General features: G+C 43.2%; 1 protein-coding gene across 7 annotated transcripts in view; it reads right to left on the bottom strand.

Moving 5' to 3' along the window:
• Nucleotides 1-777: 777 nt before the first annotated feature.
• Nucleotides 778-17,040, bottom strand: part of LOC133628615 (polycomb group RING finger protein 3-like) — a 164,717-nt gene continuing 148,454 nt past the window's right edge. For all 7 annotated transcript variants that reach the window (XM_062017017.1, XM_062017019.1, XM_062017022.1 and 4 more), the window contains one exon: nt 778-1,403. In XM_062017017.1, coding sequence (XP_061873001.1) covers nt 1,356-1,403 — 48 coding nt within the window. In that variant the 3' untranslated portion in view covers nt 778-1,355. The remainder of the gene's footprint in view (nt 1,404-17,040) is intronic.

A 17,040-nucleotide genomic window follows, 5' to 3' on the forward strand; every position in this document is an offset into this window, starting at 1 on the left:
TGACATTTTATGAAAGAATGAAGTGTTTGATATAACTGCCATTTTCAGCTGATAGGAAAATTCAGAGTTACAAATTGTTGGCAGCCTCCAGCTGCCAGTAATACTGTTTATCTTCTTTTCAGTTACTTAAGACTCCATGTCAGACACATTTACATCCATGCTATATATAATGCTATGCAGCATACAGCTTCCAGAATACACTTTCAACAAGGACACTATCACATTTTTATGAAGCTATTTTAAAAAATCTTTCAATCAGTGTAGTCAACACTGCTAAGCACTACTGACGGCGGATTCTCTAAGGTGTGCACGTCTGTACATAGACACATACACATATGGTAGTTCATATCTCAGGGCTTGACACAAGCACAATTATCGGCTAAGGCCAGATGGTGCCCCTGTAATCTAATCTGACCTCAAAGATAAATAATAATTGAGCTATAAACAGCTATGATTTCACATAGAAAACAGTAAAAGAAACACAGAGTTGTTTACAGTTAAGAATTTTTAGCTGATGAAATGGAAACTTGTGCAACATCAACAAAAGGTGCCCAACAGCCATGGTTTTAACAGCTAATGAAATAGTAAAAACTCCCTAAAGTAATCAAGTTCAGCACTTATGAGTATTTGTTATGATCGGATGGAAATTATGCCATGGTAAATTAAGGCATATTTAAAAAAAAAAAATCAAGTGAACTCATTTGAAAAGCATGCAAAGAAGGGATATTAAAACATTACTGAAATGGAAAATAAAACCAACATTGTGCAAAACTAATGAAATCATTAACTAATGAAGTAATTGGATCTCTGGGCTTTTAGGAAGTTTTTAATGCAGCATAATAAATATCACCAGTCAGTGTATCATTAGGTATATTCAGTGCTCTATTAGAATGGCTTGATTAAAGCTGACATAATTGGGCATGCTACATAAAACAAGAACATCTCAGAAAAACATACGGAAACAAGTTGTAAAGTTTAAAGACCAAAAAAAAAGTAAATGTATTCATTTGGTGTTAAAAGCAACATTTTAAATCTCTCCCACAACATTTTAACTTATTTCTGTGTAGCTATAAGGCTGAGCTCCATAGAACTATGAGGTGTTTCTACTACCTGTAAACTCAGTGCTGGTAGAATTCTGTTGAATTGTGGTTTATTTCATTTGTAGAAAAATATTTTTTTTGTCCAAAAATCCATGCAGCACATCCCTGGAAATATTCAGGACAGTCTGCTATAGAAGTACTACAACGTTCCAAAATTATTCTGCTGGTTCGTGTCACATGAGACATAAGTGCTGCACTAAGGTGCCAGATGATAGTCACTGAAAAAAAATCTGTCCAGAAGGACAATAAATTCTCCTATAGCAAGTCCATTTTGGGTCTGTAATGTAGCAGTAGAGGTGCTTTCTGCAAGACAGAATCATCAGACAGGTTAGGGGGCAAAACTAAAATGAATTAATATAGTTTATAAATAAAACTTATCTGTTTCATAAATTAAAGCTTAGAGAGACTATCAGAGTAGCTATACTCCAAAATTTCACCAAGATATCCCATCTATGGAGCTCCCCTCAAAAGAATCCTTCTACTTTTCTCTCAGTAACTGATCATCCTAAGAGTAACTAACACTAGACACTAACACTGACCATCTAGAATATAATCTGCTTCCAGCAGGAGCTAATCTCAGAGCCTTGGGGAAGGGCATAAGAACAGGGCAAGTAGATAGCAATAGTCTCCAGAATGCCCCCCAGTCTCAAACAATTCAGGAATTTCCTAAGTTAGATGTAGAATCTTGTATTAATAGTCCTCACCCAATAATTCTTCTGTGAATTTACCCATTGTTTTTTTAATGTTATGTAAACTTTTAACAACTACAACATCCTGCAGCACAGAGTTCTACAGTTCAAGTTTATACAACGTAAAGAATGATCATAAAAGCCTCTTCTGCATGAGTTTATGTGAATAGTCTCTAGGTACTTATGTGAGTAGATGGAGCACGTTATCTGAAAAGAGCAGGCCAAAGAGGGGAAAAGTACATGCTGAGCATCACAGAATGATTGAGGTTGGAAGGGACTTCTGGAGGTCATCTGGTCCAAACCCCCTGCTCAAGCAGGGCCATTTAGAGCCAGTTGCCCAGGACCATGTCCAGATGGCTTTTGAATATCTCCAAGAGGGAAGACTACAATATTTCTAGACAAGTTGTTCCAGTGCTAAGTCACCCTCACAGTCAAAAAGCGTTTCCTGGTGTTCAGATGGAACCTCCTGTGTTTCAGCTTGTGCCTATTGCCTCTGGTCCTGTCACTGGGCACCACTAAAAAAAGAGCCTGGTTCTGTCCTACTGTTGATGAAAATCAACAATAGGGAAGTCTGCTTTGGGCTCAGGATTATCCATACAAATGTGTGCCTGTGTGCTGAATACATTGGGATCCTGGGGGAGAAAACCCCATTATTTTGTATAGAGAAAAAACTAGTGTCTTCCTGGACACAGGAGCATGAATTAGTTTATCTAAAACTTTTTCTTAAAAATATATTGTGGAGTCTCCTTCCTTGGAGGTCTTCAAGACCTGCCTGGACATGTTCCTATGTGACCTGATCTAGTTGGACCTACCTCTGCAGGGGGATTGGACTAGATGATCTCTAAAGGTCCCTTTGACTCCCTACCATTCTATGATTCTATGAAGAAAATATGAAGGTAGTCACTTTCAACAGGAAGGAAGGAAAAGGTCCTAAAGATATTACAAATCTAATAATAGGGTAGTGAGTTGTTTATAGCAAGTATGAAATTGTAAATAATAGAAAAGAACCTCTTATTTTAGGAATTCACCTAATTTTTATAATGAGATTTTGTAGAAATATAAAGGACCACAGATAGAAGGGAAAAGTTGATATAAAGATTCAAAAAAACAAGTAGAAACTTTAACTGAAATAGATAAAGAATTCTGGAAGCAACAGGTCCCAGGAGTATGGAAAAAAAGAAATTATCAAGTTGAAATGATGGGACCCTCAGTGTCTCAGTTCATCCCTCTTATACAATATCCATATTCTAAAAAAAAAGCTAGAACTGCTCTGGAAGAAATCATTAAAGAGTATTTAGAACAAGTTATTTTATGGGAAATTATAAACCCGTTTATGTCAGGGTGCAGTGAGGGCCATCTGCATCCTAAAAGATGAGGAGCCAAATGTGATAACAAGACCAGAAGGGCAGGGGCCTCACTGGCCAGAGACCTCAAAGTACCTGAACAAAATGAGCAGGTGTCATGGTTTTAACCCAGCTGACAATAAACCAAGCATACAGTTGTTCACTCCTCCCCACCTTGGAAGGATGGGGAGGAGAACCAGGAGGAAAAGGTAAAGCTTTGTGGGTTGAGATAAGGACAATTTAATAGAAAAACACAAGGAGAGAACAAGCAGCTATGATGATAGAAAAGGAATACAGAAAATGAGTGATGCCCAGTGTAACTGCTCACCACCAACAGAAAAACCAGTTTCTGTATGCCCTGAAATGCCCCTCCCTAGAAGTTGCCCTTATATACTGAGCATGACTTCAGCATGGTATCCAATAGGCTGTCCATGCCTTCTTGCAGAATCTGGGGAAAGTTAATCCTATCCCAATTAAATACAGGACAGCAGAATTAGAACAAGGGATGGTAAACAGGTTCAACTAGGAGTCCAGATCATCAAGCAAGTTCATGGTGATTAGGCAAGTCCAAGATCAAGTCAGGAAGTCATTCTGCACGTTAATGTCACGATAAGGTCTGATGAAAATAACCAGAGTCAGTCAGACAATGATCACAGAGCTGAAACACAGTGACAAGGCAAGGCCAATCTCAGACTAGGAAATCATTCTCCAGGTCAGAGTACAGATCAGTGGGACTTATGCCCAAGTATAGCTGTGGCTGAGCTGGAGTAGAGTATCACCATCCCTGGAGATATTTAAAAGACACATACATGAGGTACTGAGGGATATGGTTTAGTTTAGTGATGGGCTTGGCAGTGTTAAGTGACTGGTTGGACTCAAATGTCTTAAAGGTCCTTCCCAACTGTAATGATTCTATGATTGATGTCTTGTACCTTGACTTCAGCAAGGGTTTTGACACTGTATCCCATAACATCCTCTAGTGGGTCTGGGATGTTAGCGATTTTCCACAGCAGCTCTTGCAGTGCTGTGCTTACTGTTGATATCAATATTATGATTACTGCTTGCACAGCATCAGTATCCCTCCAGCATTCCTTCCCCCACCTTCACCAATAGCTGTGGGTGGGCACAGTCTTGGGAGGGACCACGGCCAGAACAGCTGACCCAGGCTGAGCAAGGAGATATTCCATACCATATGACGTCAGCTCAGTAATATAAACTGGGGGAGAGGAGCAGGAAGGGGAGGCAAGATTCATTTCTGGCCTTCCAAAAGCAATCGCTATGCGTTCCGAAGCCCTGCTTCTCGGGAGGTGGCCGGACATCGCTGCTGATGGGAAGTAGAGAGTAACAGCTTTATCTGCTTTTACTTCGCTTCCCACACACGCGGCTTTGCTGCTTCTTTATTAAACTGCTTTTATCTCAACCCACGAGACTCCCATCTTATTTTTCTCCCCTTCCCTGACTTGCTGAGGAGGTGGGGGATAGAGCGGTGTGGTGGGCACCTGGCATCCAGCCAGGCTCAAACTACCACAGCCTTTTTGGTGCCCAACGTGGGGCGAGATAATAGCAGTTTTACATTAACTGCATTGTAATTATAGTAAGCCAATGAGTGCAAAGTTCCTGTGTTGGTCATGGAGTCTTGCTGTTATGCAGCTTATCTTACACTTTGTAATGTTTGGGAACATGATGCTACTAACACTGACTCTGTGCTGCGCTCTAATCTTGATAGCTTTGCTAAGTTGGCTATATGATTTTGTGAAAAGGATGAAAGGGCCTGGGAACATGATGGCCCAAATAATAATAGTGAGTCTCATTCTGTTACTGATGGATTTACTGTGCTGTGGGAGCTATCTTGTGGAGGTCATGGGGCAAAGCACCTCTTTCCCCTCAGCTCAGACTGATGTAGATAATTTTGTTATACAGACTTCCCAGGTCCTTAGTCACCCTTATATGAGAGTTTTAATTTTACTAATTAACATGGCTGGTATATTACATATTTTGTGGAATCTGGACTCATCTGGGTATCAGAGAGGACAAATTTGCGATGGAAACATGTTAAAATGCCCCCTGAAGCGGCCAGTCCCTGGGTGGCAGGGTGTGTGGATGAATTTGGGCAAATTCCTAGGACAGTTATCACCTCCTGGAACCTGGGATTTTACACCTGAAAAGATAAAAAACCCTGCTTTACTGGCACGTCACCTGATAGAAGGGTTTCTTACCTACCCTAATGAGGCCCATCAGGTTCAGGCACTATACTGGGGCCTAGCCTCTAACTACCGAGCCGCACTCCAGTCCTCTCAGAGAACTATGGCCGAGGTGGAAATTCAAACTGTATCTGAGATCACCATGGTTGAGTCAGGGAATCAAACAACAACCACAGTGGTTGCCCCAGTAGTGAAAAAGAAACAGTGGATAAGGAGGTCAAGTCCATATCATCGATTAGTAAGAGCAGAAGAGGAGTGTAATGGAAAAGGTCATGTTCGTTAATCAAATCATGAAAGAATAGTTGTGCAAGGAACCATTTAAAGTCATTGTAAAAGTCTTGTAAAACTTTAACCGTAAAGTTTCTACAATGTGAACAGATGCTTATAGGAGGTACAATAGGTTGCGCATGAGCTGATAAGAGCCAAGAGTTCATGAGCGGGCCACTAGAGGAAGACTACTGACTTCATCCCAGTGACCACCCTACGACCACCAGGAGGCAGAAGAAGACCCCCTAGTAACAAGAGGGGCACATGCGCAGAGTACACCAGGGAGCGATGCACCCGACCGTAAAAAAGTACTGTGATATGGAGGGGGGGGGTCACGAGCCGTTGGTGGAGCAGAGTCTCCCGACAGCCCAGCGCTGTTTTGCTTATTTACCGCTTGCTTAATAAATTTGATCGATGAGTCACTTAAATTGGCTTTTGAACTTTACCACAGCAACTTATAACAGGAGGAAGAAGAAAGGTTAGAAGAAGAATCTGATCCTTCAGTAAGGAGATCAGGAGAAGGAGTGAAAGAAATCGAAAAGGAAAAGGAAACTACTCAGTCCCTCACCTCAACAGAACTTGGAGATATGTGAAAAGATTACAGTCGCCAGCCAGGTGAGCGGATTGGTGCCTGGCTGCTCCGATGTTGGGTAACGGGGCTGACAGTAAGCAATTGGAAGGTAGAGAAGCCCAACAGCTGGGATCTCTTGCTAGGGACCAGGGAACTGATAGAGGCATTGGAAAGAAGACCTCAATTTGCAATCTCTGGAAACGGCTCCTCTCAAGTGTAAGGGCAAGATACCCATTCAAGGAAGATCTTGTAAATGCCCGAGGAAAGTGGACTAGAGCTGATGAAGGCATCCAATATCTAAGGGAATTAGCTGTGTTGGAAGTCATCTATGGTGATCTAGATAATGCTGAGGCCTCCACAGATCCAGACAATGTCCAGTGTACACAGGCCATGTTGAGAAAAGTGATTGAGAGTGTCCCAGCTATGTATTCTAATATATTGGTAATGGTGTATCACCCAGACATGGATATACCAACAGTGGAGAGAATATCTTCTTGGTTACAGAACTATGAAGAGAGTCTCTGAACCTCATCAACAGTGTGGGATGATGACCTGACTGTCAGAACTGCCCCAAGAATTTGGTCATCCACTGCCCTGACCAGGGGAAAAGGAAGTCCCAGACGCAGGAGTACACCACGAAATGAACTCTGGCTCTTTTTGCGTGGCCAAGGAGAGGATATGAGGAAATGAGATGGTGAACTCACTTTTAAGCTGGAAGTGCGTGTACGTGAACTAAGGGGGAAGACAGCTGTTAGAAAAGGACCACCCAAGAGGGCTGTCAGCATAGTAGCTGCCAAAACAAAAGAGGACAATCAGCAATCTCCAAGACATAGAAGAACTGCAACCACCTCCTTCGATGCCAATGAGGAGACTTTAGCTCTAAAATTGCAAGGATCAGATAGCGAATACTCTGATGAAGAACAGAAATAGAGGGTCCCTGCCTCCAGTCAGGAGGAGGAAAGGGATGACCGAATCTACTGGACTGTGTGGGTTCGATGGCCTGGCACATCAAACCCACAAAGGTATAAAGCCTTAGTAGACACAGGGGCACAGTGTACATTGATGCCATCAAGGTATAGAAGCACAGATTCTGTCTGGATCTCTGGAGTGACAGGGGGATATCAAGAATTATCTGTATTAGAGGCTGAAGTGAGCTTAACACGGGACAAATGGGAAAAACACCCCATTGTGACTGGTCCAGAGGCCCCTTGTATTCTTGGCATAGATTACCTCAGGAGAGGGTACTTCAAAGACCCCAAGGGGTATCGATGGGCTTTTGGTATAGCCACTGTAGATACAGAGAAAATCAAACAACTCTCCAGTTTACCTGGCCTCTCGGAAGACCCTTTTGTTGTGGGATTGCTGCAAGTTCAAGAGCAACAGGTACCAATTGCTACCAGGACGGTGCACCGGAGGCAATATCGCACGAACCGAGATTCCCTGGCTCCCATCTGTGAGTTGATTCTACAACTGGAGGCTCAAGGAGTAATCAGCAAAACTCATTCCCCATTTAATAGTCCCATATGGCCTGTGAAAAAATCTGATGGAGGGTGGAGGTTAACAGTAGACTATCGTGGCCTGAATGAAGTGACACCTCCACTGAGTGCTGCTGTACCAGACATGTTGGAGCTCCAGTATGAACTGGAGTCAAAAGCAGCCAAGTGGTATGCTACGACTGACATCGCTAATGCATTTTTCTCAATTCCTTTGGCAGCAGAGTGCAGGCCACAATTTGCCTTCACATGGAGAGGTGTCCAATATACCTGGAATCGATTGCCCCAGGGGTGGAAACATAGTCCTACAATTTGTCATGGTCTAATCCAAACTGTGCTGGAAATGGGTGATGCCCCCAAACATTTACAGTACATTGATGACATAATTGTATGGGCCAACAAGGCAGAAGAAGTGTTTGAGAAAGGGAAAAGAATAATACAGATTCTCCTAAAAGCTGGTTTTGATGTAAAAAGAAACAAAGTAAAGGGACCTGCACAAGAGATACAGTTTTTGGGCATAAAATGGCAAGATGGGCGTTTACATGTGCCTATGGATGTTGTGAACAAAATAGCGACTATGTCTCAACCAACTAATAAGAAAGAAACACAAGCTTTCCTGGACCTTGTGGGATTCTGGAGGATGCATATCCCAGGTTATAGTCAGCTTGTGAGATCTCTTTATAGATTAACCAGAAAGAACTGTTTTGGAGTGGGGCCTTGAACAACAGCAAACTTTTCAGCAAATTAAACAGGAAATAGCTTGTGCAGTAACTCTCAGACTTATCCGGACAAGACCAGATGTGCAAAATATCCTCTACACTGCCGCTGGAGAGCACAGTCTCACCTGGAGCCTCTGGCAGAAAACATCTGGAGAAACTTGAGGTCAACCATTAGGGTTTTGGAGCCAAGGATATCGAGGCTCAGAAGCCCACTACACCTCAACTGAAAAAGAAATACTAGCAGCATGAGAGGGACTTCGAGCTGCTTCAGAAGTCATTGGCACAGAAGCTTATCTCCTCTTGGCACCACATCTGCCTGTGCTATACTGGATGTTCAGAGGAAAAATCCCTTCTATACATCATGCAACTAGTGCTACATGGAGTAAGTGGATAGAACTGATTACACAATGATCTCAGCTGGGAAAATCGAATCTCCCAGGAATCCTGGAAGAGATCATGGACTTTCCAGAAGGCAGAGATTTTGGAGCATTGCCTGAGGAAGTAGCTCGTGCCCAAGAATCACCACCATAAGTGGAAAGCTGCTGTGTGGAGTCCCACACAACATGTAGTTGAGGCCACTGAAGGAGAAGGTGAGTCAATCAGTTTGCTGAAGTGAAAACCATCCAACTAGCCCTAGAGATTGTAGAATGAGAGAAGTGGCTCTATCTTTACACTGACTCCTGGATAGTGGCTAATGCCCTGTGGGGATGGCTACAGCAATGGAAGAAGAGCAATTGTCAGCAAAGGGTTAAACCCATCTAAGCTGCCACATTGTGGCAAGACACTGCTGCTCATGTGGAAAACATGACTCTGAAAGTACGTCATGTAGATGCTCACGTGCCAAAAAGCCGTGCCACTGAAGAACAATGGAACAACCAACAGGTAGACAAAGCTGCCAAAATTGAAGTAGCTCAGGTAGACCTAGACTGGGAGCGTAAAGGTGAGCTATTTATAGCTCGATGGGCCCATGAAACATCAGGACATCTGGGAAGAGATGGAACATATAGATGAGGGTTGAACTTGACCATGGAAGCCATTACACAGGTCACCCACGAATGTGAAACGTGCTGCAATCAAGCGAGCCACACGAATCAAGTCTCCCTGGAATAGAGGCCGATGTCTGGCTTTTCAATATGGTGAGGCCTCGCAAATTGACTATGTTGGACCGCTACCATGAACACACCAAGGCAAGTGTTATATACTCACCATGGTGGAAACAACTACCGGTTGTCTGGAAACATACCCTCTAAACCATGCCACTGCCCAAAATACTGTCTTGGGTCTTGAAAGGAAAGTTTTGTGGCAACATGGTACTCCAGAAAGAATTGAATCAGACAATGGGACTCATTTTCGAAATAATCTCATAAACTCCTGGGCAAAGAAACATGGCATTGAGTGGATATACCACATCCCCTATCACCCACAAGCCTCTGGAAAGACTGAAAGATATAACAGATTACTAAAGACCATGTTGAGAACACTGGGCAATGGGGCATGGAAGCAGTGGGATAAAAATTTAGCACAAGCCACTTGGCTGGTTAATAGCAGAGGTTCAACTAACCGTCCTGGTCCTGCCCAAAAAAACCCCCTACATACTGTGGGAGGTCCCTGTAGTGCACCCAGGGAAATGGCTGGGGAAGGCAGTATGGGTTGCACCTCCCATATGAAAGGGCAAACCCATTCGTGGGATTGTCTTTGCTCAAGGGCCTGGGTGTACTTGGTGGGTAATGAGAAAGAATGGGGAAACTCGATGTATACCTCAAGGAGACTTAACCTTGGGGAAAAAATAACCTGTTATGTGAGTTGTCTGTTGCAGGCAATGAGGTATGAACTTCGCAAGAAAACCAGACAAGTGGAGAAACCAAGTCGGTGCTAGTGCCCAGCACTGAACACAGTGTTTCCCCTGGCCTGGATATCCATCTTAATGGACGAGACATAAGTTATGGCCTGCTGCAGTGAATATCTACAGAGGATGAAAGATATAAGAATGTTGTTTGTTTGTTTGATGCAAGATGCAAGAGGGAATACAAGAATGATGTTTGTCTGTTGAAGAGTGGGGGTACTGGTTAATGAGAGTATATAAGAATGTATATGGGTTGTTAAGATGGTTTGTCTGAGCATGACAAATGGTATGGTATGGTATAAGGGGTGGAGACTGTAGTGGGTCTGGGATGGTAGTGATTTTACACAGCAGCTCTTGCAGTGCTGTGCTTACTGTTGATATCAATATTATGACTATTGCTCACACAGCATCAGGGCTGTCCCTCCATCATTCCTTCCCCCACCTTCACCAATAGCTGTGGGTGGGCACAGTCTTGGGAGGGACAACGGCCAGAACAGCTGACCCAGGCTGAGCAAGGAGATATTCCATACCATATGACGTCAGCTCAGTAATATAAACTGGGGGAGAGGAGCAGGAAGGGGAGGCAAGATTCATTTCTGGCCTTCCAAAAGCAACCACTATGCGTACCGAAGCCCTGCTTCTCGGGAGATGGCCGGACATCGCTGCTGATGGGAAGTAGAGAGTAACAGCTTTATCTGCTTTTGCTTTGCTTCCCACGCACGCAGCTTTGCTGTTTCTTTATTAAACTGCTTTTATCTCAACCCACTAGACTCCTATCTTATTTTCTCCCTTTCTCTGGCTTGCTGAGGAGGTGGGGGATAGAGTGGTGTGGTGGGCATCTGGCATCCAGCCAGGGTCAAACTACCACATATCCTCATCAGAAAGCTCAGGCAGTGTGACTTGGATGAGTCGACAGTGAGGTGGGTCGAGAGCTGGCTGAATAACACAGCCCAGAAAGTGGTGATTTATGGCACGGAATCCAGTTGGAGGCCTGTGACCAGTGGAGTTCGTCAAGGATCGGTTCTGGGGCCAGTCTTGTTCAACATCTTCAACAATGATGAGAGGATGAGAGGACAGAGTGTACTCTCAGCAAGTTCTCTGATGACACCAAATTGGGAGCAGTGGCTGATTCCCCAGAAGGCTGTGCTGCCATTCAGTGGGATCTCGATCGGCTTGAGAGTTGGGCAGAGAGGAACCTCATGAGGTTCAACAAGGACAAGTGCAGAGTCTTGCATCTGGGGAGAAAAAAACCCATGCAGCAGTACAGGCTGGGGATTGGCCTGCTGGAGATCAGCTGTGTGGAGAGACCTGGGAGTCCTGATTGATAATAAACTGAACATGAGCCAGCAATATGCCTTCGTGGCCAAGAAAGCCAATGGCAATCTGGAATGCATCAAGAAGAGTGTAGCCAGCAGGTTGAGGGAGGTTCTGCTCCCTCTCTACTCTGCCCTGATGAGGCCTCATCTGGAATACTGTGTCCAGTTCTGGGCTCTCCATCTCAAGAGGGACAGAGAAATTCTGGACAGAGTCCAGCACAGGGCCACTAAGGTGATCAGGGAACTGGAGCAACTTCCTTATGAGGAAATACTGCAGGAAGACTGTGGGGGGAACTCATTAATATTTATAGGTATGTAAATGGTGGATGTCAGGAGGTTGAGGCATCTCTTATTTCTATTGTATCCAGTGACAAGAGAAGGGGTAATGGAAAGAAGCTGGAACACAAAAAGTTCCGCTTAAATATAAGGAAAAACTGTTTTACTGTGAGGGTGATGGAGCACTGGCACAGATTGCCCAGGGGGGTTGTGGAATCTCCTTCTCTGGAGGTTTTCAAAACCCGCCTGGATGCGTTCCTCTGTGACCTGATGTAGGTGAACCTGCTTTAGCAGGGGGGTTGGACTAGATGATCTCTAAAGGTCCCTTCCAACTCCTACCCTTCTATGATTCTCTGCTGGGCAGAGGATGTGGATGACCTAAATAAGGCTGGTCAGGGCCATTAAGACCAAGTAGTGCCTTCAGGGTTCTGACAATATAATTCTCCATTATGGCCTGTTAAAAGGGCTGATAAAAATTCTGCAGAATGATGGTATTCTGCTGTCAGATAAGTTTATCCTGAGGATGGCTTCTACTGTATCATACATGTCTAAGATTGCTAATTTACAAGAAAATAAGAAGTGATTTTCAGTTATAGATCTGTTTCATTACCATCTGACTTACTGAAGAATCAGTTTAGAGATTTGCTTTCACATTTAGAGACAAATGATATACCTTTACTTAGGCACTGCAGGGGTTTTACAGAACAGAAACATTACGCATATAATATTCTAGTGACTGGAGCTACAGAAGTAGTATAAGAGACAAGCATCTGAGTTTTAAGATTAACAAACCAAACAGGATTTAAAGTCAATTTGAATAAAGTCAAATTAGGGCAACACCAGTTAAACTACTTTGGAATTTTAATTAGGGAAAAAGAAAGCTTTGCTGGTATCAGGAGACCATTATGGAAATTACTGAAAAAGAATCAGGAATAGAACTGGAACAAGGAACATGATACTTTAACTAAACTGAAAGAAGTTGCTTTAAAAAGCTCTGGCTGATTCCATGGGAGCAGTACCATTATAAAAATAAAAAATACATCCTATTCAGAGGGCAGAATGAAAATTATCTGGCTGTGAGGAAGACTGTTTAGCAGCAGTCTGGTCTATAACAGTCTTTAAAGCATTCATCCTTGACAATACAGATGTAATCCAACTTTATTAGGTGTCTGTGACAAGGTTTTGGTAGTGGGGAGGCTGCAGGGGTGGCCTCTGTTAGAAGAAACCAGGAGCTACCCTTTTCCATACACAACCAATTCCAGATAGCTCATCAATAGACCCACCATTGACCAAAGCTGAACCAATCAACAAAGCTGGTGGAGTCTCTGTGAAAACATATTTAAGAAAGGGCAAAAGTGCCAGACAGGCAGTGGAGAGGAAAAGAAAGTGAGAATCGGCAGTGTGAACACCAAGATCAGAAAAGAAAAAGGAAGGGGAAGAAGTTGTCTAGGAGCCAGAGCAGAGATTCTACTCCAGTCCATGAGCAGGTATTCCCCAGAGCATATATTCACATTGCAGCCCCTGGATGACCCCACTCTGGAGCAGTTGGATATTTCCTGAAGGAATTGTTGCCTATGCAGAACTCATGCTGGAGCAGATTTTCCTGACAGGACTGTAGTCTATGGAAGAGCCCATGCTCATTAAGATTTTTTCCTGATGAACTGCAGCCCATGGAGACAATCCAATCAGAGCAGAGGAAAAGTGAGAGGAGGAAGGATTGGCAGAGAAGATCTGTTATGTACTGACCATAGCTCCTCCACCTCTCGTACAGCTTGGGGGGGGGGAGGGGGTAGAGGAGTTGGGAATGAAGAAGCAAAGTTAAGCCTGGGGGAAGGTTGGGGGAAAAGGTGTTTACATTTTTTTTTTGCTTTTCACTATCCAAATCGATTTTCATTGGTAATAAATTAAAGTAAATTATATTAAATTGACTTTCACCAAGTTGAATCTGCTTTGCCTGTGACAGCAATTGATAAGTGAAAACCCTGTCTTTAGTTTGTCTTTTTCCATCCTATTTTTTGCTCTTGTTCTTTTGAGGAGAGGAGCTAAGTGAGCAGTTGAATGGATGTCTGACTGCTGGCCAAGGTTAACCCATCACACCAATTTATCAAGTTAATATAACATGAACTGGGGCGGTGGTGGCGATGGAGTACTTTATGACTATTACAACAATCAGATCTGAGCAAGAGGTGTAACAAAGAGCAATTGCTTGGGAAAAATAACTAGATATAGATGTGCATGTGTTTTAAAGGAAACTAGTAATAAACTAAAGGTGTGGTTCACTAACAAGAGTACTAAATATGAAAGAAAAAAAAAGATAGTCTAGTATGTTGTTGTTAATAGGATGCAATGGATTTGGCTGGGATGGAGTTAATTTTTTCATAGCGAACTGCATCATACTGTGTTTTGGATGTGTGACCAAAACAGTGTTGATAACCCACCAGTGTTTTGGCTATTGCTGAACAGTGCTATCACAGTATCGAGGCTTTCACCTCCCTGCCTCCCCTTCCAGGGAGTAGGCTGGATGGTTGATAATAAACTGAACATGAGCCAGCAATGTGCCCTCGTGGCCAAGAAGGCCAATGGCATCCTGGGATGCATCAAGAAGAGTGTAGCCAGAAGGTCAAGGGAGATTCTACTCCCCCTCTACTCTGCCTTGGTGAGGCCTCATCTGGAGTACTGTGTTCAGGTCTGGGCTCCTCGGCTCAAGAGGGACAGAGAACTTCTGAAGAGAGTCCAGCGCAGGGCCACCAAGATGATCAGGGGACTGGAACATCTTTCATATGAGGAAAGGCTGCGGGAACTGGGACTGTTTAGTCTAGAAAAGAGGAGACTGAGGGGGAATCTTATTAATATTTACGAATATCTAAATGATGGATGTCAGGAGGTTGGGACATCCCTTTTTTGTATTGTATCTAGCAACAGGACAAGGGGTAATGGGATGAAGCTGGAACACAAAAAATTCCATTTAAACATAAGAAAAAAATATTTTACTGTGAGGATGATGGAGCACTGGAACAGGTTGTCCAGGGAGGTTGTGGAGTCTCCTTCTCTGGAGGTTTTCAAGACGTGCCTGGATGCGTTCCTGTGCGACCTGATCTAGGTGGACCTGCTTTAGCAGGGGGGTTGGACTAGATGTTCTCTAAAGGTCCCATCCAACTCTACCATTCTATGATTCGAAAAGGTTGGGAAAGGACATGGCAAAGATAACTAACTCAAGCTGACCAAAGGGCTATTCCATACCATATGAGGTCATGCTCAGCACTAAAAGCTAAGGGAAATGAAGAGGAGGGGCGGGGGGGAGGAAGTTTGTGGTTATGGCTATCTTTTTTTCCCATTCCAGGCTGCTGGTGCCCCCTCTGCAACTAGGTTACAAGTGGTCAAGAAATTGAGAGGGGGATACATCTGGGACAGCTGACTCTAATTGGCCAAAGGGATATTCCATACCATATGACATCATTCTGAGCAATAAAGCTGTGATAGTGGAAGAAGACAACAGGGGAAGGGAGGGGTTGTCTTCTAAAGTGACTGATGCTTGGAGCCTGGCTGGACATCATTCTACTTGTGGGAGGTGGTGAGTGATTTGTGTTTGCATCACTTGTTTTTTTTTCTTTTCTTCAGTTATTAAACTGTCTTTATCTGTCCCCATGAGTTTTCTTGCTTTTGGCGTTCTTATTCTCTCTTGTTCTCCATGTTCTTATTTATCTTGTTGAGTAGGGGCTGAGTGGCTTTGTGTGTACTTAGTTGTTGGCCAGGATCGACCCACAATAAAAGACAGCAGAAGTATACGCTACCATAGAAGTTATTAAAAGACACCAATCCTTTAAACATAACTCATTATCTCTCTTTATTGACAGTGATTATGTTAATAATGGAATAAAATACTAGACTTATGACTGGGAGAAAGGGGCATGGAAAGCAGACAATGGAAGACCAATAGTGATGGAAGAGAGACAGAGGTTCATTTTACAATCTCAGAAAGGCAGTTGGAATAATATGTGTATTGAAGCACAATAGACTGAAAGCAATACTGAGAAACAGTTTAGTGATCAAATAGATCAGTCAACTCAGAATAATTGCTGCAGTTTAAACCAGAAAACAGGTAAAAATAAGAAGACATGGATACCAGGATTGTCTGAAAAAAAGCAAAGCATCTTAGATTGTCATAATATGTTACATGAAGGAGTATAGGGTACTATAGTTCAAGGAATTTGATTTGGCCACAAATGAAGCAAGAAATTAAGCACATAACTAAAAAGTGCATGATACAAAAGTAAACTGTAATGATACAACAGCAAACTAGTAAAATTAAGATGCTGCCTCCATTGCATCAGAGAAGCCTTGGAACCTGGCAAATATCACAAATGGATTATATAAACTTCCATGAACTAAAGGAGGATATCAGTAACTCCTTGTATACTCGTTTTGGTTGGAATAGAGTTAGTTTTCTTCATATTAGCTTGTACGGGGTTATGTTTTGGATTTGTGATGAAAACAGTGTTGCTGAGCAGTGCTTACTCAAAGTCAAGTTCTTTTCTGCTTCTCACACTGCCCTGCCAGTGAATAGACTGGGAGTGCACAAGAAGTTGGGAAGGGACACAGCTGGAACAGCTGACCTCAACTGACCAAAGGGATATTCCATACCATATGATATCATGCTCATCAAAAAAACAGGGTGGGTGGAGGTTGATGGGGGCTGCTGTTACTTGAGGACTGGCTGGGCATCGGTCAGTTGGTGGTGAGCAATTGCTTTCTTTTGCATCATTTGTGTTTCCTGGTTTGTGGGGGCAGGACCCTCTCTCTTTGTGTTGTCTGTCCATCTCCCTCCCCTTGCTTTTTAAATTACTAAACTGTCTTTATCCCAACCTGTGAGTTTTCACGCTTTTAGCCTTCTGATTCTCAATCCCATCTCACTGTGGGGGGAGTGAGGAAGTGGCTGTGCTTAGGTGCCAGCTGGGTAAAACCATGACACCTTGTCTCCAGAGGTATCTTTTCAGGATGGGTCGAAACTTTTTCCTCTAAAAGGAACACAGCCTTTGTAACTGTAAAACTTCCATTTAAGGAAATTATCTATAGGTATGGAACACCTGCAGAGAAAGGATCATAAAAGGATAGACTTCTGTAAGTGAAAGAACTCAAGCTTTAATGAGTAACCTGAGAAGTAAACAAAGACTGCATACATCCTACCACCCACACTCATCCAGAATAGTAGAAATAATGAATCA

The sequence above is a fragment of the Colius striatus genome, chromosome W (genome assembly GCF_028858725.1).
Source record: "Colius striatus isolate bColStr4 chromosome W, bColStr4.1.hap1, whole genome shotgun sequence".
NCBI lineage: Eukaryota > Metazoa > Chordata > Aves > Coliiformes > Coliidae > Colius > Colius striatus.